At 36.6% G+C, this 26,645-nt stretch overlaps 1 protein-coding gene across 5 annotated transcripts in view; it reads left to right on the forward strand.

The window, feature by feature from the left end:
• The first annotated feature begins 298 nt into the window (after positions 1-298).
• TUSC3 (tumor suppressor candidate 3) overlaps positions 299-26,645 on the forward strand; it is a 313,790-nt gene continuing 287,443 nt past the window's right edge. For all 5 annotated transcript variants that reach the window (XM_054497897.2, XM_054497895.2, XM_063668524.1 and 2 more), the window contains exon 1: positions 299-1,334. In XM_054497897.2, the coding sequence (XP_054353872.1) occupies positions 1,197-1,334 (138 nt within the window). In that variant the 5' untranslated portion in view covers positions 299-1,196. The remainder of the gene's footprint in view (positions 1,335-26,645) is intronic.

Genomic DNA, 26,645 nt, shown 5'->3' on the forward strand with positions numbered 1-26,645 from the left:
AAGGTGTTCATGGCACAAGTGAAGAAATCTCTAGATAGAGTAATAAAAACCATGATGCATTAGAACACATCAAGCCCGTATCAAATGTTCAACATACAGTCTGCTGCTATGGTTCTTTTTTTTTTTTTTTGAGACGGAGTCTCACTCTGTCTCCCAGGCTGGAGTTCAGTGGAGTGATCTCGGCTCACTGCAACCTCTGCCTCCCGGGTTTATGCCATTCTCCTGCCTCAGCCTCCCAAGTAGCTGGAACTATAAGGCGCTCCACCATGCCCGGCTAATTTTTGTATTTTTAGTAGAAATGGGGTTTCCCCATGTGCAGCAGGCTGGTCTCGAACTCCTGACCTCAGGTGATCCACCTGCCTCAGCCTCCCAAAGTGCTGGGATTACAGGCATGAGCCACCATGCCCAGTCTGCTATGGTTCTTAAAATATTCACAGAAAAGAAATTGAAGAAGTAAGTCTATTCGTTTTTATATTAAAAGTAGCTGGTACGGTGCTCTGTACTTATGCACTCCATGGATGCTGAATGAGTCACTGAATGAAGTGGAGTCTAGGTTGTGCCTCAGGCCTTCTAGTTGGGGCTGGAAGGAACAGTTGTGAAGTTGTGGGGCGGCTTCTGTGCATCGGGGGGCTCTGGAGTATGTTAGATGGTTTCCCAGGGCTCTGAAGGAGAAGAACTGTGTTCCTAACAATGATCTCAGCGGGAATGGAGATTGCTGGGAACCGCAGGGGCCAGGTTCTCATTCCCCAAAACTTCCCTTTCATCATCCAAGAAGGCATTCAGGTCTTTCTGTGCAAGGCCCCAGGTAAAGTGCTGGACTACCCAGTAATTAGGTTCAATAGCAGGATGGCCTCAGATTGAGGTCCCAGGGCCAAAGGACCGCCCCTCTCCCCAGCGCGGGTCCAGGAAAGGCAAGCTCCGGGCGGGAGCACGCCGCGCCCCTGGAGCCTGGCTCCCTCGCCACGCCCACTTCCTGCCCCCATCCCGCGCCTTTCCAGGTCTTCTCCCGGTGAACCGGATGCTCTGTCAGTCTCCTCCTCTGCGTCCTCGGCCGCGGCCCTGGTCCCTCGCAAAGCCGCTGCCACCCCGGAGGGCCCAGCCAGTGGGCTCCCGGAGGCTGGCCGGGCAGGCGTGGTGCGCGGTAGGAGCTGGGCGCGCACGGCTACCGCGCGTGGAGGAGACACTGCCCTGCCGCGATGGGGGCCCGGGGCGCTCCTTCACGCCGTAGGCAAGCGGGGCGGCGGCTGCGGTACCTGCCCACCGGGAGCTTTCCCTTCCTTCTCCTGCTGCTGCTCCTCTGTATCCAGCTCGGGGGAGGACAGAAGAAAAAGGAGGTAGAATGGATCCCCTTGGCCTTCCCCTGTGGGCGGGGGCGGGCCAGGGTGGGCCGCGTTGCCAGGCAGCCCTGCCGTGTTGCTAGGCAGCGTGGCCGCCGGCGTGGGCGATGCCGGCGGTGGGGCGGGAGCCGCGGGGGTGGGAGGCCCTGGGGCGTTTCCGGGACGTGGAGTTAGCAGGGTTCTGACTTGAAAAACGACGGCAAAGCGTGTAGTTGACTCTGCTTCTGAGCACCTCACGCCTTTCAGACCCTGGGCGCTTTTATTCCCAGCTGGAAGCCCAGCTTAGAGCAATTGTGTCACTAAAAGGGGTGTGTTGGATGTGAAAATACCCTTTAGAAGTATTTATAAGCCTGCAGGAAATATGTGTTCCTTATTTTCTTACTCTGCTCCCTTTATTACCCATTTCAAGAACCAACAGAACCTGTCCAGAGTGTGTTTTAAGTTACTCTGTATGTTTATATTTGTTTATGTTGAACTCGATGTATACTTGTGAGAATAAGCTAACATTATTTATTTTATGCAAGTACAACAACATATTGAGAGAGTGTTTTAAGTTATCCTGTATGTTTACTTTATGTTGCACTCAGTGTATACTCGTGAAAATAACCTGACATTTATTTTATGCGGATTTATTTCTGAAGTTCATTCAATCTGATTTCAATCTTAATCCAGCATTAACTTTGAAGAGGGTGAGGTTTGAAGTGACTGGTTGTATTTAAAGTAATTGTAGTGTTTGTAAGTTCCAATTATCCATCATGGATAGTTGATCTAGCTGCTTCAGCAAAAATAGTTATTTCGGGAATGTGACTAAGGTTTCTAATTGTGGACCATTTTGGTGAGAGTTACCTGCTTATATAATTGAAGATAATTTTTCCTGGTTTAAGTTGTACACCTACATAGGGCTCAAAATCTGAATTGGGTTTAAGATACTAACAAAATTTTAATAGCTGGGTAGAGACAGTGAAAAAATATCCTCATATGCAGAGTAATTCTGTTTCCGTTTCTCTTTATTCTTTGAAACAAATATTGTGTGTTCAGTTTTAACTAATGTGCCTCTCTTCAGCTTTTAAATTTTAACATGAAAGTAGGCTATATGAAATTATTGATGAAGTTCTGCTAAGGGATTAGAGAACCACTGTTGAAGTGAAATTGTATTTACAAATATAAATTAATGATATATTTTTTAGCACTTGTTATTTGTATACCATATTCCAAGAGTTTTAGATTTAGTAGTTCACGGAAAGGTAGAAGAGTGAAGAAAAAGTAGACAGTTTTTTTGTGGATTACCAAAGCAAAGGGCAATAAAAGATGATGAAATCCATGGAAATTGTGATGTTTTATCTCCTAGGAAGATCCCTAGGACCACGCCAATTTTCATTTGAAGGGTGTGAACCCTAAAGTATTTAAGACAGGTCTCAATTTTTTTTTTTTTTTGCCAAGGTTAAGGATGCACTGGTGACACAGCCTCCGGAGGTCCTGATGGCAGGTACCCAAGGTGGTCAGGGTACAGCTGGCTTTTATACATTTGAGAGAGACATAATACATTGATCAATACATGTAAGATCTACATTGGTTTGATCTGGAAGGGTGGGACAACTCAAAGGGGGAGGGGCTTCCAGGTCATAGGTAGATTTAAAAATTTTCTGATTGGCAGTTTGTTGAAAGAATTGTTATTAATAGAAAGGAATGCGGAGACCAAAGTTTTATTAGCCAGATGAAGCCTCCAGGTGGCAGACTTCAGAGAGAATAGATTGTAAATGTTTCTTATCAGACCTAAGATCTGTGTTGATGTTAATGCTGGTTGGCTTTTCCTGAATTCCAAAAAGAAGGAGGGTATAATGAGCATGTCTGGCCCACTTTTCCCATCATGGCCTGAAGTGGTTTTTCAGGTTAGCTTTGGAATATGCCCTTGGTGGAGAAGAGGGGCCCTTTCAGATGGTTGGGGCAGAGGTCGGAGGGTGCTTACATTTTTGTTTTCGGTTTACAAGGGGGAAAAAAAATCTAAAATGCGTACATGTTTACAGCATCTGAGTATCTCCAATGATAAGATGACTTTAATATGTGAAAACGTTTGTGGATTTAGTATAATTAAATCTAAATTACAGTAACATGTTTCTATTAAATTTTTTTCTCGAAATATATTTTTAAAATGAAAAATTAGGGAGAACATTGTTGAGGATTAAAAAAGTTTTTCTTGCAAAATTAGTTTTATTTCTCCTAAGTAGGAGCACTTGATTTCACTATATGACAGTATTACAGTGTATGTCTATTTTACTTAAGGAAAAGAAGAGCAAAATAAGAGCTTAAATAGTTGATGTTTTGAAGACTGTACTTTCAGGGATCATTTCTATAGTTTGTTAAATACTTGGTGTTTTGATACTTTACTCAATAAGCATGCGTATCTCTGAAATACAGGCTATTCCGTATCTGGTACTCACTAAATTCACAAACTGTGATCTCTTCCGATATTGGAAGGGAAACACTCTGTTTTGGAAAGTGTGGTTGGTCACCAATGTGGTATTTTCCTAGTGATAGCCCAGGGTTGTTTTGACAGTATGTGGTCTCTTTCTGTCTTGCTGACTTTAAAACCTGATGCCTATGATAAGATTTGGCACTATGGAACCCGAAAGTGTAGCAGTTGAAACTTAATTTACTATTAATATAATAAATATTACTGACATATGTACCAGAGTAGTTGATTTAGCATGAACAGTGTTTTTCTTCCTTCTAGAGAGGAAGCCAAATTGAAGTCTTAAGTTGAGCCTGGAATCAGGAATGGACATTAGTTGATTTAAAGGAAGTAATATTTAATAGTTATGACAGTAATACCACCATGGGTGAATTTTTAAGTCAGACAGATAGATGGTCCAGTTACAACTCAGCCTCTAATTTTATGACATCAGGCAAACGACAAACTCTCTGCATTTTAGTTTGCTTGTTTTAAAATATAAATGTAATACCCATATCTCAGGTATTATGTATACATGTATGTAACATGTAAAATATATAACTATATGTCTATAAGGACTGTATATAAAATGCTTAGTGCAATGCCTAGGATATAACACATGGTCACTAAGGGGTAGCTATTGCTGTGTATTCCTCATTTAAATGGAAGCATTAGTGTAATGAGATCCTGAAATGCGGTAAGATTTTTTTGAATTGATTTTTTTTTTTGCTGAAGAAACTAACTTTATAATAATAAATTATATGGTCTCTGGAATAGTCTATTGCTTATTATGAAACACTGAGAATTCCAGATTCTCTTATGTTGTGTGAAAATTTCCCAGGAAGAGATTTTGTATCACAGAAGATTTGGTGATATTCCATAGATTTCTGTGTGTGTGTATGTATGTATTATATATATGTTTATACACATACACATATGCTTCTTCATGAAGACATTTTCATTCATTAAAAACAATGTTTTGTTATATTCCCTATTTGAGAATGTGGTTGAGAGAGTTAAGTGAATAGGCAAAGAAGATTGGAGATTTTATTGTCACTTTTCTTAATTACATTGAATATAGTCATTAAAAACTAATTTTTGAATCCTCACTGATGTTAAGTGATGTGAGTTTCTGGGAGACTTTGGCTTTTTAGTATGTATCATTTGCCTGTCTAGTGCGTCTTGTGTTTCTTTTATTTTGACAGTTTCTCTCTTTCTTATATCATTAACACTTATCAGTTAATCAACTTCATTTAGAATTGTTTTAATTTATAATGACCTCTTCTGATAATGTGAAAAGAGCTCCAATTCTGTAATTATTTCCAGTGCACTTATTGACTTTGCCATCATCAAAAGCAGCTGTTATAATAATTTATCTTACCTGCAAAGAATATGAGTAGCTAATAGGCCGTGATGTGTAGGTAATAATGAATATGCAATATGAAAAATTGAACAGCTCATATTTTCTAAGCGATAAATTGTTTAACTAAATAAAACATATTTCAGTTGCCTTTGACATAACTTCTGTATGTCATTAATATTTTTAAATACATTTTATATTGGGATGTATGATATCCAGTTAGTTTTCATGGCACAGCTGTGAAACGGAGACTTTACTATCTTAGCAAATGATAAAAGGGGAGAGGAGGGAGGTAAGCAATGGGTGTTACCTTTAAGCAAAGAACTTAAGTGGAAGAAAAAGTTTGCAATCATAACACAGGAAATCATGGTAGTTACGCATTGATATGTATGCATATATGCACAGAGTAGGTGCAGGCAATGTGATTTCACTTAGGTTAGATTATATGTTTGACCACCCGTTGAAGCATGATTGGAAATAGCCAAAGCTGCTTGTCAGGAATGCCATAATGTCATGGATGATGGCAGAAGACATGGGATTCTTGTGTCACAGATGAAGGATAGTTTATTATAGCAATAGAATAGTCCTTATGTACATATAGTTCTATATTTTACATGTTACATATGTATTATGTGTTACACACGTATACATAATACCTAAGATGTAGATATTATATTTTAAAACAAGGAAACTAAAATTCAGGGAGTTTATCATATGCCTGATGTCATACAATTAGAGGCTGAGTTGTAACTGGACCATCTATCTTGGTGGTCAGTATTACTGTCATAACTATTAAATATTACTTCCTTTAAAGCAACTAATGTCCACAGCAATAGACAGTTTATTACCCAGCATTTGTACTGGTTCTTTGAGCTTCAGTTCACATTGAGCAACATGAGGGGAGCTAGGTGATGCCCACTCACGTAGTGAATTACACTGCAGGAGAGGAACCTTGCATGTAAGAAACCAAGGTCCTTAAAAATGGGCAGTGCGCTTTTTTGACCTCTTCCCTAAAGGGAGACGTTATCTTTATTAAACTCAAAAGTAAACACTCATTTTTCTGGAGGAGGACTCTGTCTTCTTTGACTATGTGCTGTGTACAAATATCCTTGAAAAGATGGTCCAGAACAAGTCAGTCCCTGCATTAGCAAATTGTGTTAGAAACCCATGAGGAATTGTCTGTCCACGTAAGAGATAGGAGCTTGGTCAAAAGAGAACATTTTCAGGGTATTTTTCTCCATATGCACCACCAGCATGTTTAGTCCCATATATGTGCCCTGTTCCACACATAAGGCACAGAGAAAGGCAAAGAGTGGAAATGTAACTCAGGCTAAAGAGTAATCAACTCTTAACCTTTTGCTCCATTTACTTTTTCATTATCTCCCTCTTTAGCCCTAAATATTCATCGATTTTAGATGTGAGTGTGGTCTGTTATGCCTGTGACTGCTGTGGATTATTTCAGTGATCTTCAGGGTTTATTTGGCATATCAGACTATCTCAGACTATCAGATATCTCTGACATTTGGCATATCAGACTATAAATTGCTCATCTCCATAAGAATTCCTTCTGGAGTATCATGCTAATCCTACGAGGATAGAAAATTTACTTTTGGTTAAGTGTAGGAATAATGTGTTCCCCAGCTGGAAAACAAGTACATGAACAAAGGTTTATTTGTTATGTAACAGTGTGTGTATGTGTGTAACAAATGGATATTTCTCCTGGTCTCTGTCTAGTCTTTATTTCTATCTGTTGGGCAAGATTTCTGCAGCTTCTTAAACTGAGCATGTCTGAAAGGGAACTCTTGATCCTTCCTTCGCTGCATCTGGCCCATCTGTTTTCTCATTGCTGTTAACAGTGCTGTTTTATGGAAAACAAATTTTAACATTCTGGCACATCACTTTTTATCTAATCACTTTCCGGTATAATATATCTTTGTAGTTCTTACCCTGTATTTTGCAGACAGTACACAGGGATGCTGGCTTCACATAATTTCTTGGGTAGTTGTACATGGACTTTCTATTTTACAACAAGTATTACTGTTTTTTTACATAAGTAAGACATATATAAATAGATTGAATATTAAGGCTTCAAAAATGTTATTCAGAAGAATAATTTTTTTTTTTTTTTTTTGGGAGACGGAGTTTTGTTCTTGTTGCCCAGGCTGGAGTGCAGTGGTGCGAACTTGGCTCACCGCAACCTCTACCTCCTGGGTTCAAGCAATCCTCCTGCCTCAGCCTCCCAAGTAGCTGGGATTACAGGCGTACGCCACCATGCCCAGCTAATTTTGTATTTTTAGTAGAGACGGGGTTTCTCCATGTTGGTCAGGCTGGTCTCGAACTCCCGACCTCAGGTGATCCGCCCGTCTCGTCCTCCCCAAAGTGCTGGGATTACAGGCATGAGCCGCTGCACCTGGCCCAGAAGAATAATTTTTTTCATGGTAGTTGGTATCTGTTTGCCTGCCTGCCTGCCTGCCTGCCTCCCAGTTGGCCTGTCTCTATTTCTGTTTAATGTTGGAAGGCACAAGGTCAACAATAAGTTTAGAGAGTGTTTTGAAATCTGTTATAAAAGTCTAAGATAGAATAGCATCCCGTTGTCATTTAATGAACAGAAAAAAGTTAAAGTGAATTATTTATGGTATATTTATTATTATTAAAATTTTGGTTAATCATGTAAAGATACCTACCAAGTTTGATATTTGAAGGTGAAAAATAAATTTTCTTTCCCCTTCATGTTACCATGAGAACTCAAGTACCTATAATGTAATGGAAAGGGCACTTAGTACAGGTTAAATAAGTTGTAGCATTGATTTTATTTAATGGAAATATTTGTTATTTTAGAAGTATAATTTTTAGAGATGGCATAACATTGTTGTCATTGTGATTTGACTCAGCTTTTGGAAATATTTTGGTACAGAGTTTTCTCTGCTTGGAAACAGCAAACCATTGGCAAGTTAGTTTCTAGGAGTTTTGCAGTAAAACTAAAGGTCATAAATTGTGAAATCTTTTTGCTATTTATATTAAATATTAAATTGAATGAAATACCTTAGTATAACTTACTGAATTTAGTGAACTTGGTGGTTGATAATAAGGCTTAAATTATATCAGGAAAATAAAAATAAAACAAGCAACAAGCAGACAGGATACTAGGCATTTGACTTAGACTATTGTCGTAGATTGAATGTTTATGTTCCCACAAAATTTATAGGTTGAAATCCTAACTTTGAGTGAGAAAGTATTAGGAGGTGGGGCCTTTGGGAAGTGATTAGGTCCTCAGGGTGGAGCCCTCATGAATTAGATTAGTGCCCTTATAAATAGGACCCCAGAGAGCTCTCTGGTCCTCATTCTGCCAAGTGAGGAAGTGCCCTTTACATTACATTATAGGTACCTGAGTTCTCATGGTAACATGAAGGGGAAAGAAAAGTTATTTTTCACTTTCAAATATCAAACTTGGTAGGTATCTTTACATGATTAACCAAAATTTTAATAATAATACATATACCAGTAAATAATTCACTTTATTTTTAACTTTTTTCTGTTATTTTTAACTTTATTTTATTTTTTATTTATTTTTAACTGTTTTTTCTTCTGTGAGAAGATAGCAATGTGAGCAATCTGCAGTCCAGAAGGGAGCTTTCACCAGAACCTGACCATGCTGGAACTCTGATCTTGGACTTCCAGCACCCAGAAGTGAGAAATAAATTTCTGTTGCCCCCTAGTTTATGGTAATTTGTTATAGCAGCCCAAATGAAAGAAGACAATCGTATATAATTTTCACAATATCTTTGCCTGATGGTTGTGACAAACTATTTGTCTAACTTTTGTCTTTGGGGACAGTAGGTTGGTTTGGTTTAAGTATTGAGAGAAGCTGGGACACTTGCCAGCCCTAAGCAATAATTTGTATCAGTTAAAGCTCATCGTTATTTCAGCATCTTGCAAATTATTGTTTTAGAAGTGAGTATATGATACAGTTGTACATGGCTTTGGGAAAGTTTCCTTCTTCTTTACAGAGGACACACAAGGAAGGGAAATTTTCTCATCCTGTCTTTGGATTTGTGTATGAGAATGTGATGCTTTGGTTGCTGAAACCATCTTATTACCTCGAAAGTACAAGCCTGAGGGCAAAAAACAGTGTAGAAAAATGGGAAGAACTGGGTACTTGATGACATGTCTTAGCCTTGTAATTGCTCTCTCACCTCCTTGCTTTGTGAGTTAATAACCTTCCCTATTGTTTAGGACAATTCAAATTGGATTTCTGATGTTTTGTATCTAAAATCATTCTACTAAGGGAGGTGTTGTTGAATTAAGCATTTTGCCCATGATTGTACAACTTGTATGTTTACAATTTTACTCCAGAATTCTCCTTCTACCCTGTTTTAATAACTAGCTATATAACCCTATTTGTCAATTAGATATTAAATATCAGTAGGAAATTGTTGAGGTACATGTAGGCCTCCCTGATCCTTGAATCTCAGTGATCACTATTAAAAAACATCTGTGCGTGTTTGGAAGAGAATTTTCCATGTGTTTCTTTTATTGAAATAAGTGTTTTTGTTGAGTGAATTGAAGCTCTCTGTTAAATAATGTATGAATCAAAAAAATTGTAGGAAACAGATTGGAAATAAATTTAATATGTACCTTAAAAATTGTTAGTCCAAGGAATGGGTAGAAGAATAGTTTACACCTCAGATATATTTGCTGCATACAATGTGTTTTGTGTATGAATGCTTTTTAAAAGTACTTATTTATTTTATTTTATTTTATTCTATTTTATTTTATTTTTTGAGACGGAGTCTTGCTCTGTCGCCCAGGCTGGAGTGCAGTGGGTGATCTGTGCTCATTGCAACCCCTGCCTCCCGGATTCAAGCGATTCTCCTGCCTCAGCCTCCTGAGTAGCTGGAATTACAGGCACGCACCACCACGTACGGCTGATTTTTGTAGTTTTAGTAGAGGCTGGGTTTCACCATGTTGGTCAGGCTGGTCTCAAACTCCTGACCTCGTGATCCGCCCGCCTCGGCCTCCCAAAGTGCTGAGAATACAGGCGTAAGCCACCGCGCCCGGCCTAAAGTACTTACTTATTTTTTTGTGTGTGCCTATAATTGATTGGTAGGTGGTTTCATTTTAAAGGCATAGCAAATGAAATACAAAGAGTCATTTAACTTTTATTTTTAGAACATTATATTTTAATAATATTCTTTTGGTTAACATGTGAGTTAAGATTAAGGAAAAGAAAACAGGGCCTCCCTTAAGGAAGAGAGAGTGCTGATTGGTCCATGTTTTTTAGAATTTTGAAGGGGAATAAAAGTTTTTCTCATGCTCATAAAAGTGGGGTGGTTGTGCTGTTTCTTGGCATTGTTTCCTGTACATTTTTCCTCTTGAAGCATTTATGAGGAGGAAGGATGGCTGAATCAAGGTCAAATACTATCATGATGGTGTAGCAGGACGAGCCGCAGACAAGAACCCCTCAGACACCGAATTGTAGAAGGAAAGGGCTTCATTCAGCTGGGAGTATCAGCAGACTCACGTCTCCAAAAACCGAGCTCCCCGAGTGACCAATTCTTGTCCCCTTTAAGGGCTTACAACTCTAAGGGGGTCCATATGAGACGGTTGTGATCTATTGAGCAAGCAGAGGGTATGTGACTGGGAGCTGCATGCACCTGCACCGGTAATTAGAATGGAACAGAACAGGACAGGGATTTTCACAGTGCTTTTCCATACAGTGTCTGTAATCTATAGATAACATAACCGATTAGATCAGGGGTCAATCTTTAACTACCAGGCCCAGGGTGTGGCGCCGGGCTGTCTGCCTGTGAATTTCATTTCTGCCTTTTAGTTTTTACTTCTTTTTTCTTTGGAGGCAGAAATTGGGCATAAGACAATATGAGAGGTGGTCTCCTCCCTTAATGGCACTCGAATTCAGCTTGGCTTTCCATTGACAGCCACATGATTCACATGCTTAGATGTTGGACATAGTGTAAATCAACTGTAGAATGTGATTTTACAAAATACTGCATTATAGAATGTTAGAGCAGGAAAGTCAGGTTTCAGGCTAAATAACAAAGCTGGGAATAAAAACAAGGTTTCCTCATACCAGAGTTTATGTTATTGTATTCTCATGCTCCATTATCAAGAATTTATGCTGTGAGGGTTTTACCATCCTACCCTGCCCCCATCCCCTGTCCTTTCACCACTTTCCTACCGTTTCATTACTATCATGATTCTTCCTACTATTTCATTACTATCATGATTCTTCCTACTGTTTCATTACTATCATGATTCTTCCTACTGTTTCATTACTATCATGATTCTTCCTGTTTCATTACTATCATGATTCTTTCCTCTGTTTCATTACTATCATGATTCTTTCCTACTGTTTCATTACTATCATGATTCTTTCCTACTGTTTCGTTACTCTCATGATTCTTTCCTCTGTTTCATTACTATCATGATTCTTTCCTCTGTTTCATTACTATCATGATTCTTTCCTACTGTTTCATTACTATCATGATTCTTCCTACTGTTTCATTACTATCATGATTCTTCCTACTGTTTCATTACTATCATGATTCTTTCCTACCGTTTCATTACTATCATGATTCTTCCTACTGTTTCATTACTATCATGATTCTTTCCTACTGTTTCATTACTATCATGATTCTTCCTGCTGTTTCATTACTATCATGATTCTTTCCTCTGTTTCATTACTATCATGATTCTTTCCTCTGTTTCATTACTATCATGATTCTTTCCTACTGTTTCATTACTATCATGATTCTTCCTACTGTTTCATTACTATCATGATTCTTTCCTACTGTTTCATTACTATCATGATTCTTCCTACTGTTTCATTACTATCATGATTCTTTCCTACTGTTTCATTACTATCATGATTCTTCCTACTGTTTCATTACTATCATGATTCTTCCTACTGTTTCATTACTATCATGATTCTTTCCTCTGTTTCATTACTATCATGATTCTTCCTACTGTTTCATTACTATCATGATTCTTCCTACTGTTTCATTACTATCATGATTCTTCCTACTGTTTCATTACTATCATGATTCTTCCTACCGTTTCATTACTATCATGATTCTTCCTACTGTTTCATTACTATCATGATTCTTTCCTACTGTTTCATTACTATCATGATTCTTCCTACTGTTTCATTACTATCATGATTCTTCCTACTGTTTCATTACTATCATGATTCTTTCCTCTGTTTCATTACTATCATGATTCTTCCTACTGTTTCATTACTATCATGATTCTTTCCTACTGTTTCATTACTATCATGATTCTTTCCTCTCTTTCATTACTATCATGATTCTTCCTACTGTTTCATTACTATCATGATTCTTTCCTACCGTTTCATTACTATCATGATTCTTTCCTGTTTCATTACTATCATGATTCTTTCCTCTGTTTCATTACTATCATGATTCTTTCCTACCGTTTCATTACTATCATGATTCTTTCCTACCGTTTCATTACTATCATGATTCTTTCCTACCGTTTCATTACTATCATGATTCTTCCTACTGTTTCATTACTATCATGATTCTTTCCTCTGTTTCATTACTATCATGATTCTTCCTACTGTTTCATTACTATCATGATTCTTCCTACTGTTTCATTACTATCATGATTCTTTCCTCTGTTTCATTACTATCATGATTCTTCCTACTGTTTCATTACTATCATGATTCTTTCCTACTGTTTCATTACTATCATGATTCTTTCCTCTCTTTCATTACTATCATGATTCTTCCTACTGTTTCATTACTATCATGATTCTTTCCTACCGTTTCATTACTATCATGATTCTTTCCTCTGTTTCATTACTATCATGATTCTTCCTACTGTTTCATTACTATCATGATTCTTTCCTACCGTTTCATTACTATCATGATTCTTTCCTCTGTTTCATTACTATCATGATTCTTTCCTACCGTTTCATTACTATCATGATTCTTTCCTACCGTTTCATTACTATCATGATTCTTCCTACTGTTTCATTACTATCATGATTCTTCCTACTGTTTCATTACTATCATGATTCTTTCCTCTGTTTCATTACTATCATGATTCTTTCCTCTGTTTCATTACTATCATGATTCTTCCTACTGTTTCATTACTATCATGATTCTTTCCTCTGTTTCATTACTATCATGATTCTTCCTACTGTTTCATTACTATCATGATTCTTCCTACTGTTTCATTACTATCATGATTCTTCCTACTGTTTCATTACTATCATGATTCTTTCCTCTGTTTCATTACTATCATGATTCTTCCTACTGTTTCATTACTATCATGATTCTTCCTACTGTTTCATTACTCTCATGATTCTTTCCTCTGTTTCATTACTATCATGATTCTTCCTACTGTTTCATTACTATCATGATTCTTCCTACTGTTTCATTACTATCATGATTCTTTCGTCTGTTTCATTACTATCATGATTCTTCCTACTGTTTCATTACTATCATGATTCTTTCCTACTGTTTCATTACTATCATGATTCTTTCCTCTGTTTCATTACTATCATGATTCTTCCTACTGTTTCATTACTATCATGATTCTTCCTACTGTTTCATTACTATCATGATTCTTTCCTCTGTTTCATTACTATCATGATTCTTTCCTCTGTTTCATTACTATCATGATTCTTCCTACTGTTTCATTACTATCATGATTCTTTCCTCTGTTTCATTACTATCATGATTCTTCCTACTGTTTCATTACTATCATGATTCTTCCTACTGTTTCATTACTATCATGATTCTTCCTACTGTTTCATTACTATCATGATTCTTTCCTCTGTTTCATTACTATCATGATTCTTTCCTCTGTTTCATTACTATCATGATTCTTCCTACTGTTTCATTACTATCATGATTCTTCCTACTGTTTCATTACTATCATGATTCTTCCTACTGTTTCATTACTATCATGATTCTTCCTACTGTTTCATTACCATCATGATTCTTCCTACTGTTTCATTACTATCATGATTCTTTCCTCTGTTTCATTACTATCATGATTCTTCCTACTGTTTCATTACTATCATGATTCTTCCTACTGTTTCATTACTATCATGATTCTTTCCTCTGTTTCATTACTATCATGATTCTTCCTACTGTTTCATTACTGTCATGTTTCTTCCTACTGTTCCATTACTGTCACGATTCTTTCCTCTGTTTCATTACTGTCATGATTCTTCCTACTGTTTCATTACTATCATGATTCTTCCTACTGTTTCATTACTCTCATGATTCTTTCCTCTGTTTCATTACTATCATGATTCTTCCTACTGTTTCATTACTATCATGATTCTTCCTACTGTTTCATTACTATCATGATTCTTTCCTCTGTTTCATTACTATCATGATTCTTCCTACTGTTTCATTACTATCATGATTCTTCCTAGTGTTTCATTACTATCATGATTCTTCCTACTGTTTCATTACTGTCATGATTCTTTCCTCTGTTTCATTACTATCATGATTCTTCCTACTGTTTCATTACTATCATGATTCTTTCCTACTGTTTCATTACTATCATGATTCTTTCCTCTGTTTCATTACTATCATGATTCTTTCCTCTGTTTCATTACTATCATGATTCTTCCTACTGTTTCATTACTATCATGATTCTTCCTACTGTTTCATTACTATCATGATTCTTCCTACTGTTTCATTACTATCATGATTCTTTCCTACTGTTTCATTACTATCATGATTCTTTCCTCTGTTTCATTACTATCATGATTCTTTCCTCTGTTTCATTACTATCATGATTCTTCCTACTGTTTCATTACTATCATGATTCTTTCCTCTGTTTCATTACTATCATGATTCTTCCTACTGTTTCATTACTATCATGATTCTTCCTACTGTTTCATTACTATCATGATTCTTTCCTCTGTTTCATTACTATCATGATTCTTTCCTCTGTTTCATTACTATCATGATTCTTCCTACTGTTTCATTACTATCATGATTCTTCCTACTGTTTCATTACTATCGTGATTCTTCCTACTGTTTCATTACTATCATGATTCTTCCTACTGTTTCATTACTATCATGATTCTTCCTACTGTTTCATTACTATCATGATTCTTTCCTCTGTTTCATTACTATCATGATTCTTCCTACTGTTTCATTACTATCATGAGTCTTCCTACTGTTTCATTACTATCATGATTCTTTCCTCTGTTTCATTACTATCATGATTCTTCCTACTGTTTCATTACTATCATGATTCTTTCCTCTGTTTCATTACTATCATGATTCTTTCCTACTGTTTCATTACTATCATGATTCTTTCCTCTGTTTCATTACTATCATGATTCTTTCCTACTGTTTCATTAGTATCATGATTCTTTCCTCTGTTTCATTACTATCATGATTCTTCCTACTGTTTCATTACTATCATGATTCTTCCTACTGTTTCATTACTATCATGATTCTTTCCTACTGTTTCATTACTATCATGATTCTTTCCTCTGTTTCATTACTATCATGATTCTTTCCTCTGTTTCATTACTATCATGATTCTTCCTACTGTTTCATTACTATCATGATTCTTTCCTCTGTTTCATTACTATCATGATTCTTCCTACTGTTTCATTACTATCATGATTCTTTCCTCTGTTTCATTACTATCATGATTCTTTCCTCTGTTTCATTACTATCATGATTCTTCCTACTGTTTCATTACTATCATGATTCTTTCCTCTGTTTCATTACTATCATGATTCTTCCTACTGTTTCATTACTATCATGATTCTTCCTACTGTTTCATTACTATGATGATTCTTTCCTCTGTTTCATTACTATCATGATTCTTCCTACTGTTTCATTACCATCATGATTCTTCCTACTGTTTCATTACTATCATAATTCTTTCCTCTGTTTCATTACTATCATGATTCTTCCTACTGTTTCATTACTATCATGATTCTTCCTACTGTTTCGTTACTATCATGATTCTTTCCTCGGTTTCATTACTATCATGATTCTTTCCTACGGTTTCATTACTATCATGATTCTTCCTACCGTTTCATTACTATCATGATTCTTCCTACCGTTTCATTACTATCATGATTCTTCCTACCGTTTCATTACTATCATGATTCTTCCTACCGTTTCATTACTATCATGATTCTTCCTACCGTTTCTTCATTACTATCATGATTCTTCCTACCGTTTCATTACTATCATGATTCTTCCTACCGTTTCATTACTATCATGATTCTTCCTGCTGTTTCATTACTATCATGATTCTTTCTACTGTTTCATTACTATCATGATTCTTCCTACTGTTTCATTACTATCATGATTCTTTCCTCTGTTTCATTACTATCATGATTCTTCCTACTGTTTCATTACTATCATGATTCTTCCTACTGTTTCATTACTATCATGATTCTTTCCTCTGTTTCATTACTATCATGATTCTTCCTACCGTTTCATTACTATCATGATTCTTCCTACCGTTTCATTACTATCATGATTCTTCCTACCGTTTCATTACTGTCATGATTCTTCCTACTGTTTCATTACTTTCATGATTCTTCCTACTGTTTTATTACTATCATGATTCTTCCTACTGTTTCATTACTATCATGATTCTTTCCTCTGTTTCATTACTATCATGATTCTTCCTACTGTTTCATTACTATCATGATTCTTCCTACTGTTTCATTACTCTCATGATTCTTTCCTCTGTTTCATTACTATCATGATTCTTCCTACTGTTTCATTACTATCATGATTCTTCCTACTGTTTCATTACTATCATGATTCTTTCCTCTGTTTCATTACTATCATGATTCTTCCTACTGTTTCATTACTATCATGATTCTTCCTACTGTTTCATTACTATCATGATTCTTTCCTCTGTTTCATTACTATCATGATTCTTCCTAGTGTTTCATTACTATCATGATTCTTCCTACTGTTTCATTACTATCATGATTCTTTCCTCTGTTTCATTACTATCATGATTCTTCCTACTGTTTCATTACTATCATGATTCTTTCCTACTGTTTCATTACTATCATGATTCTTTCCTCTGTTTCATTACTATCATGATTCTTTCCTCTGTTTCATTACTATCATGATTCTTCCTACTGTTTCATTACTATCATGATTCTTCCTACTGTTTCATTACTATCATGATTCTTCCTACTGTTTCATTACTATCATGATTCTTTCCTACTGTTTCATTACTATCATGATTCTTTCCTCTGTTTCATTACTATCATGATTCTTTCCTCTGTTTCATTACTATCATGATTCTTCCTACTGTTTCATTACTATCATTATTCTTTCCTCTGTTTCATTACTATCATGATTCTTCCTACTGTTTCATTACTATCATGATTCTGCCTACTGTTTCATTACTATCATGATTCTTTCCTCTGGTTCATTACTATCATGATTCTTTCCTCTGTTTCATTACTATCATGATTCTTCCTACTGTTTCATTACTATCATGATTCTTCCTACTGTTTCATTACTATCATGATTCTTCCTACTGTTTCATTACTATCATGATTCTTCCTACTGTTTCGTTACTATCATGATTCTTTCCTCTGTTTCGTTACTATCATGATTCTTCCTACTGTTTCATTACTATCATGATTCTTCCTACTGTTTCATTACTATCATGATTCTTTCCTCTGTTTCATTACTATCATGATTCTTCCTACTGTTTCATTACTATCATGATTCTTTCCTCTGTTTCATTACTATCATAATTCTTTCCTACTGTTTCATTACTATCATGATTCTTTCCTCTGTTTCATTACTATCATGATTCTTTCCTACTGTTTCATTACTATCATGATTCTTTCCTCTGTTTCATTAGTATCATGATTCTTCCTACTGTTTCATTACTATCATGATTCTTTCCTCTGTTTCATTACTATCATAATTCTTTCCTACTGTTTCATTACTATCATGATTCTTTCCTCTGTTTCATTACTATCATGATTCTTTCCTACTGTTTCATTACTATCATGATTCTTTCCTCTGTTTCATTAGTATCATGATTCTTCCTACTGTTTCATTACTATCATGATTCTTCCTACTGTTTCATTACTATCATGATTCTTTCCTACTGTTTCATTACTATCATGATTCTTTCCTCTGTTTCATTACTATCATGATTCTTTCCTCTGTTTCATTACTATCATGATTCTTCCTACTGTTTCATTACTATCATGATTCTTTCCTCTGTTTCATTACTATCATGATTCTTCCTACTGTTTCATTACTATCATGATTCTTTCCTCTGTTTCATTACTATCATGATTCTTCCTACTGTTTCATTACTATCATGATTCTTCCTACTGTTTCATTACTATCATGATTCTTCCTACTGTTTCATTACTATCATGATTCTTCCTACTGTTTCATTACTATGATGATTCTTTCCTCTGTTTCATTACTATCATGATTCTTCCTACTGTTTCATTACCATCATGATTCTTCCTACTGTTTCATTACTATCATGATTCTTTCCTCTGTTTCATTACTATCATGATTCTTCCTACTGTTTCATTACTATCATGATTCTTCCTACTGTTTCATTACTATCATGATTCTTTCCTCGGTTTCATTACTATCATGATTCTTTCCTACGGTTTCATTACTATCATGATTCTTCCTACCGTTTCATTACTATCATGATTCTTCCTACCGTTTCATTACTATCATGATTCTTCCTACCGTTTCATTACTATCATGATTCTTCCTACCGTTTCATTACTATCATGATTCTTCCTACCGTTTCATTACTATCATGATTCTTCCTACCGTTTCATTACTATCATGATTCTTCCTGCTGTTTCATTACTATCATGATTCTTTCTACTGTTTCATTACTATCATGATTCTTCCTACTGTTTCATTACTATCATGATTCTTTCTACTGTTTCATTACTATCATGATTCTTCCTACTGTTTCATTACTATCATGATTCTTTCCTCTGTTTCATTACTATCATGATTCTTTCCTACTGTTTCATTACTATCATGATTCTTTCCTCTGTTTCATTACTATCATGATTCTTCCTACTGTTTCATTACTATCATGATTCTTCCTACTGTTTCATTACTATCATGATTCTTCCTACTGTTTCATTACTATCATGATTCTTCCTACTGTTTCATTACTATCATGATTCTTTCCTCTGTTTCATTACTATCATGATTCTTTCCTACTGTTTCATTACTATCATGATTCTTTCCTGTTTCATTACTATCATGATTCTTCCTACTGTTTCATTACTATCATGATTCTTCCTACTGTTTCATTACTATCATGATTCTTTCCTCTGTTTCATTACTATCATGATTCTTCCTACTGTTTCATTACTATCATGATTCTTCCTACTGTTTCATTACTATCATGATTCTTCCTACTGTTTCATTACTATCATGATTCTTTCCTACTGTTTCATTACTATCATGATTCTTTCCTACTGTTTCATTACTATCATGATTCTTTCCTCTGTTTCATTACTATCATGATTCTTCCTACTGTTTCATTACTATCATGATTCTTCCTACTGTTTCATTACTATCATGATTCTTCCTACTGTTTCATTACTATCATGATTCTTTCCTCTGTTTCATTACTATCATGATTCTTTCCTCTGTTTCATTACCATCATGATTCTTTCCTACTGTTTCATTACTATCATGATTCTTTCCTACTGTTTCATTACTATCATGATTCTTCCTATCGTTTCATTACTATCATGATTCTTTCATCTGTTTCATTACTATCATGATTCTTTCCTCTGTTTTTTTGTAGCTGTTCTTTTTTTAATTAATTAATCAATTAATTAATTATTTTTTTAAGGACAGTGTCTCACTCTGTCACCCAGGCTGGAGTGCAGTGGCATGGTCTCATCTCATGGCAACCTCTGCCTCCCGGGTTCAAGTGATTGTCGTGCCTCAGCCTCCCGAGTAGCTGAGATTACAAGCGTGCACCACAACACTTGGCTGATTTTTGTATTTTTAGTAGAGACGGAGTTTCATCATGTCGGCCCCACTGGCCTCAAATTCCTAACCTCAGGTGATCCGTCTGCCTCGGCCTCCCAAGTGCTGGGATTAGAGGGGTGAAATAAAATGGTAACTTACAAAGTGTTAAGGACCTTATAAAAATTCTAGAAAAGGAAATGCGGATTCTAGTTCCTTTGATTTAAACTGTGTGTTCTTGGGAAAGTCACTTAACCATTTGCAGCAGCAGTTTTCCTCAAATGTAAAATGAGAGGGTTGAACAAGATCAGGATTTCTGAAAATGCTAAACACAGGAAAAGTTTCCCACTAGTTCCCTGAAATTTCATACGTTTTCATTTATGGAATAAATGTGTTTTTCTGACATATCTATAATTTTTATTAGATTCTAAAAATGCCTAGAAACTACTAGAGTAGACTTTTAGATCCTTTCTAGATTTTTAAGATTATATAGAATATGGTAATAGAATGATTTATGGTAGTTTCTCTGTATATCAAAGCTAATTTTGTGTTTTAGAAGTTGACTCATGGTAACAGTCCTGCTTTGATTTGATTACAACTTTCTTATAAAGAAGCCTAAATAACATTAATTTTCAACAATTTAATTGAGTTATATGATCCGTAGGGAATAACAAAAACTAGTTGTGGCTGAGCTGTGTAAGTTCTTTTATTTGACTATCAAATAGGAATTAAATTTTCACTCTGATTATTTTTGCCTGTTTCAAATACCTAATCTACAAAGCCATAAATGAAATCAGTAATCTATTTTTGTACATTGCTGTAGTTTTCAAAGAACTTCATAGGTGTTATACCACAGTAATTCAGGAGAAAACAACTTAAGAAGTTATTTGTCTAAGTATAGTCATTACTGCCGGTCTGTTGTGTTCAAGGTACGTGTTATAAGGGTAAGAAACAAAATATTCTGCAAGATTTTAAAAAGGAATGGGAGGGGACTGGTTGTATTACTTCCCTTTTCTCTGTATCCCTTTTCCTTGAAAAGTTACTTCTGTTGAGTTAGCCTCATAGCATTTGTATGCATAGTTCATAATCTTTGTTTTTGGATTTTCACAGGGTTCCATCATGACACAGTAAGTAGATGATCCCAGGGAACTTTATACTGTGTTTTACCGATTTCTTAGTAAAATAGAAACTTCTTGAGTATGGAGAGTTCTTTGATTTGATGTCTATGCCATTATAATTATGGCAGAAGCCCAAAGTGGACAAGCCTTATATGTTTGATTCCTGTTTGGCTGTTGATTTCTTAAGTATGTTGTAAATATTTTTCATATTATGTACCTTTTGATGATTTTACATAGAAATACTATTATTGATGTAAGCAATACAAAATAAATATATTTGAGTATCATCATCCTAAAATACGGTACATGTTACTGAACAAAGTGCCAAGTTATTGAAGTTTCTCCAATATGTGATCTGTCATTTTTTTGTCAACAAATATTTATTGGTGAATACTACACGTTAGGTAGGTACTGTGCTGGATTTTGAAGGTAGAGTGATGATAAGACAGCCATTATCCCTGATATATCCTACTGCTCATTGCTCAGTGGGAGATTCAGACAGAAAATCAGGCAGTTATAATGTAATATGAGAAGTGAATAAACTGGGACATAATGGGTGCTATACTAGCATATTGGGGTGAGCTGAAAACTAAGGAGCTAATCATAGGAAATCACCCAGTGAAGAGGGCAAGTGCTAAACAGCACCGGTAAAGGTCCAACATATGAAAAAACACAGCAAATTCAGAGAACTCAAAGCTTGGTATGGCTAAGTTTAGAATATACAGGGTGGGGGAATAGCGGATTGAGGCCAGAGTGGAAGTGAGGATCAAATCTTGAAGACTCTTCTTAAGCCTTGTTAAAGAATCTGGATCTGAACTCGATCCTGAAATCAGTGGGGAGAATTGAAGGGTTTTATCTTGGGAGTGACAAGGTGAGATTTATATTTAGAAGGATTGCTTTGGCTGTGCTGTGGAGAATAGCTTAGGTGGGGATGCAAGACTGGAGAAGAGGCTTCTGCAGATGTCAAAGTGAGAGGTAATGATGACTTGAAATTAGTTGTGGCAGTGAGAGTGAAGAAAAATACTTGGATTTCAGAGCTCTTTAGGAGCCAGACTAGACAGTACTTGGTGATTGGTTGTGTGTGGAATGAGAGAAAAGGAGACAAGGGTGATGACTACATTTCTTGATAAAAGGGAAATTCTGTTTATTGAAATAGGAAACAGGAGAAGAAAGATTTTGGAAGGAAGATAACATGTTCATGTTTGAGAATGTATGAGATGCCTGTGTGAAATCTAAACTGAGATGTTTGAGAAGCAGAATATATGGAAATGAAGCTTTGATCTGGGCTGAAGATAAAATAGACTTGAAAATCATTCGCCTAAATGGGAATTGAATTCATGGTGGTGGATAAAAATCACCCAGCCAGAGCACTTACAGTAAAAAACAGAGGACCTAATGCAAACCCCTCAAGGACACCAATATTTCGGTGTGCTGCAAAAGTGATGCTTGCAAAAGGTCCCTGGACTTTGTTGCTGGAGGAGCTTACAAGGAAACGCGGCAGAATTTTGGATGTCACAGGAGGAGAATGTTCCAAGGAGAGGTCAACAGTGATAAGTGGTGACTACTGAGAGGTTAAATAACAACTGAACAGTTCTTTGGATTTAGCAAGAACGGCTTCATTGCAGTGTTACAGTGAAAACTAGAATGTGGTAGGTTAATTAATGAGTGGGTTGTGAGGAAGTGGAGGCAGCCAACACTTCTTCTCAAACAATTTGCTGTGAATGAGAAGAGAGAGTTAAGTGGTGGTAGCTGGAGAAGAAGCTGAAATGAAAATAAAGAATGTAATGTCAGGTGACTGAGAAGGTAGGAGGAAGGAATGGGAAGTGGAGAACAGCTGATAGCATTAGCCTTATATGGGAATGTGATAGTTGTTAGGGTTGTTCGTAGATATTTCCTTTTCCCCCATACTTATGGTAGTGTCTTAGGCTGTTTAGACTGCCATAACCATCAACTGAGCAGCATATACACCATACAAATTTTTTTCTCACAGTTCTGGGGGCTGGGAAGTCCAAGATCCAGGTGACCTCAGATCCGTGTCTGGTGAAGCCCACTTTCTCAGAGATGGCCCTTCTCTGTCTTCACATGATTGAAGGGACAAACAAGCTCCCTTGGACCTATGGATTTTTGGTTTTGTCATCTCTTCAAAGCCCCACCTTCCTTGTATCATCACAATGGTGATAAGGTTTCAACATAAGAATTTTGTGGGGATACAGACATTCAGACCCTAGCAGGTAGGATTTAACTTTCCTAATATTTTGAACTCAGCATGGCCACATGACTTACTTTAGCCTGTGAAATGCAAGGAGATGTGTGTCATTGCTAGGCAGAAGCTTGCAGCATCATTGCATGCTTTGCTATATTATTTTTTCCTGTCTTCTACTGACTGGGAATGTTTGAGATGGTAGATGCTTTATCAGCCAGGGTCCCTGAGTGACCAGGGTGAGCAGCCTCCCTGACAACTCACAGTGAAGAAATGTACTTTTATTTATTTATTTTTAAATACTGAGATATGGAGCTCTTAGTGCACTATAGTCTAACCTATTTGGATTGTTTCAAGGACTATTGACTTTTACATTTTACTATAATTTTTTTTTTTTTTTTTTTTTGAGACGGAGTCTCACTCTGTCGCCCAGGCTGGAGTGCAGTGGCGCGATTTCGGGTCACTGCAAGCTCTGCCTCCCGGGTTCACACCATTCTCCTGCCTCAGCCTCCCGAGTAGCTGGGACCATAGGCGCCCTCACCATGCCCGGCTAATTTTTTTTTTGTATTTTTAGTAGAGACGGGGTTTCACCGTGTTAGCCAGGATGGTCTCGATCTTCTGACCTTGTGATCCACCCGCCTCAACCTCCCAAAGTGCTGGGATTACAAGCATGAGCCACCGCACCCGGCCAACATTTTATTATAATTTTAAATAGCTACTGTGAAAATAGGTAAATTGACTCAGAAAGCAATGAAGCGCTGCTAAATTGTGTGAACGGCCATTTAAGTTAGGGGTTTTGGCAAAGAGATTAAAAGAACACACATTATAGATATAGAGAATGTAAGGAATTAGTTGTTATTTTGAAAAATTTACATAAGATTTCTCCTTGATGAGGTGAGTAGGTGACAATATTATAATAGCAGTCTTCTTTTTTTTTTTTTTTTTTTTGGGACGAGGTCTCACTCTGTTGCCCAGGCTGGAGTGTAGTGGTGTGATCTTGGCTTACTGCAACCTCTGCCTCCTTGGCTCATGTGCCACCATGCCTGGCTAATTTTTTTTTTTTTTTTTTTTTTTTATTAAAGACATGGTCTTGCTTTGTTGCCCAGGCTGGAGTACAGTGGTGGGGGATCGCAGCTCACTGTGGCCTTGACCTCCTGGGCTCAAGTGATCCTCCCACCTCAGCCTCCCCAGTAGCTGGGACCAGAGGCACGTGCCACCATGCCTAGCTAATTTTTTTGTATTGTAGAGACGAGGTCTCCCTGTGTTGTACAGGATGGCCTTGAACTCCTGGGCTCAAGTGATCCCCCTGCCTTGGCCTCCCAAAGTGCTGGGATTACAGTATTACAGTCTTAAAATGAGAAATTGTTAGGCAGTTAATGGTAACCTTCATTTCTCTCATATTTTACTTCGAAGGTCTCAAACCAATTTCCTGATGTTTTGATATTTTTATGAATCAGATAAACCTTTTCATGTTTAATATTTCATAACTGTTGGAATATTGCATCTATCTAAAGAATCTTGTAGAAGTTTAGCAACATTTGATCATTTATTCTAAGGAGACTTGTTTAGAAGTATTAACTATAGCTAAATTTCTTACGGACTCTTTCAGCTGTGGGTCATTTTATGAAATATAAGCCAATGTTGATTTATAATATAGTTCTCTGATAAAAATATATCAATAATGTATGTTTTCTGGATATAAATGATCATAACCATTAGCAAATAGAGGTAAAAATCAATTTTTAAGTAGGCCTTCATACCTAAGATGGAAATGGAAAAACAGCAGCAATAAGAACAGCTATGCAGGAGTCTAGCTTCAGAGATCTTGGAGATAAGAACTTCCCAGCATTTTCTTATAACCTAGTGGGGTATCACTACACAATTGCTGCATGAGGTTAAGTACTGTAGTGATTTACCAACACTGTTATCTTACGGTTTTCTTCTGAGATGTTATCATTCGTGGATTGTATATAAGATATCTTGTTCTAAAAAATCTTATCTCTTAGTGTAGCGTAGCTAATAAAACTGCGTTGCAATTTATCTTTCCATGCCTCTTATCTCCTCTCCCTTAAGATGAATAATGCACTTTAAGCATTAAGAAATAGGATATAAAGTGCACGGGTGGTTTGTGGGTATATTAGTTTTATATTGATGGATAAAAAATTGCCACAATTTAATGGCTTAAAATAACACCCATTTCTTATCTCCTAGTTTCTAGATGTCAAAAGTCTGGGCATGGTGTGGCTGGATTCTGTCTCTCTTAAGGGTCTTAGGAGGCAAAAATTAAGGTGAGGTCAGGTTGTGTTCTCTTCTGGATCTCTGGGTCCTCTTCTCAACTCATTCAAGTTGTAGGCAGAATTCAGCTTTTTGTAGTTGTAGGAAAGAGTTTCTTGTTTTCTTCCTGCTTGTGTTGCTCTCAGTTCTTTGCCGCCAACCCCAGGTTCTAGCCATGGAGCACCATCTATAGGCAGTTCACAGCATGGCTATTTGCTTTATTCCAGGTCACTAGGATCAATTTTGTGACACTTCTTTTAAAATGTTTACCTGATTAGGTGAGGCTAATCCAGGATAATCTCTGATTTAAATAACTCAGAGTTAATAGATTAGAGACCTTATGTTTGCAAATATTTGCCATATAAGGTAACATAATTGTGGGAGCGCTGTTCTGCTATATCACAGGTCTTGTCCATACCCAAGGGGAGGCAGTTACATTACTGTGGTTCGTTGGGGATTATTTTATTTATGCCTACTAAAGTGGGCAAGCTTGCACTTTTAGATTTTATGTGGTTTTAAATGGCGGCTTATAAAATCCATATAAACAGGCATGATAGTCAATGTATGGGACAGCATTATTTAATATAAGGCATTTACCAATGACTATAAAATTAAAGTGATGATAACTTTATCATCACTTTACTTCATAAATAACTTCATGTGTATCAGTCAGGGTTCAGTCACAGACGCAGGACCACAAGAAGGTGAATCTCTCTCTCTGTCTCCATCTCTCTCGATTTATTTGCAATGGTGTGAACCTGTTAAGTAGTCTCTGAAAGGCTGCTGTTTGCATGGTGATGTTGGAGATTGTGGTCTGAGGGCAGGCAGTTGGGAAGCAAGACTGCTGTAAGGTAAGGAAGAGTCAAGAACAAGCTGGAATCCCAGCATTTTGGGAGGCCGAGGTGGGCGGA

The sequence above is a fragment of the Pongo pygmaeus genome, chromosome 7 (assembly GCF_028885625.2).
Source record: "Pongo pygmaeus isolate AG05252 chromosome 7, NHGRI_mPonPyg2-v2.0_pri, whole genome shotgun sequence".
Lineage (NCBI taxonomy): Eukaryota > Metazoa > Chordata > Mammalia > Primates > Hominidae > Pongo > Pongo pygmaeus.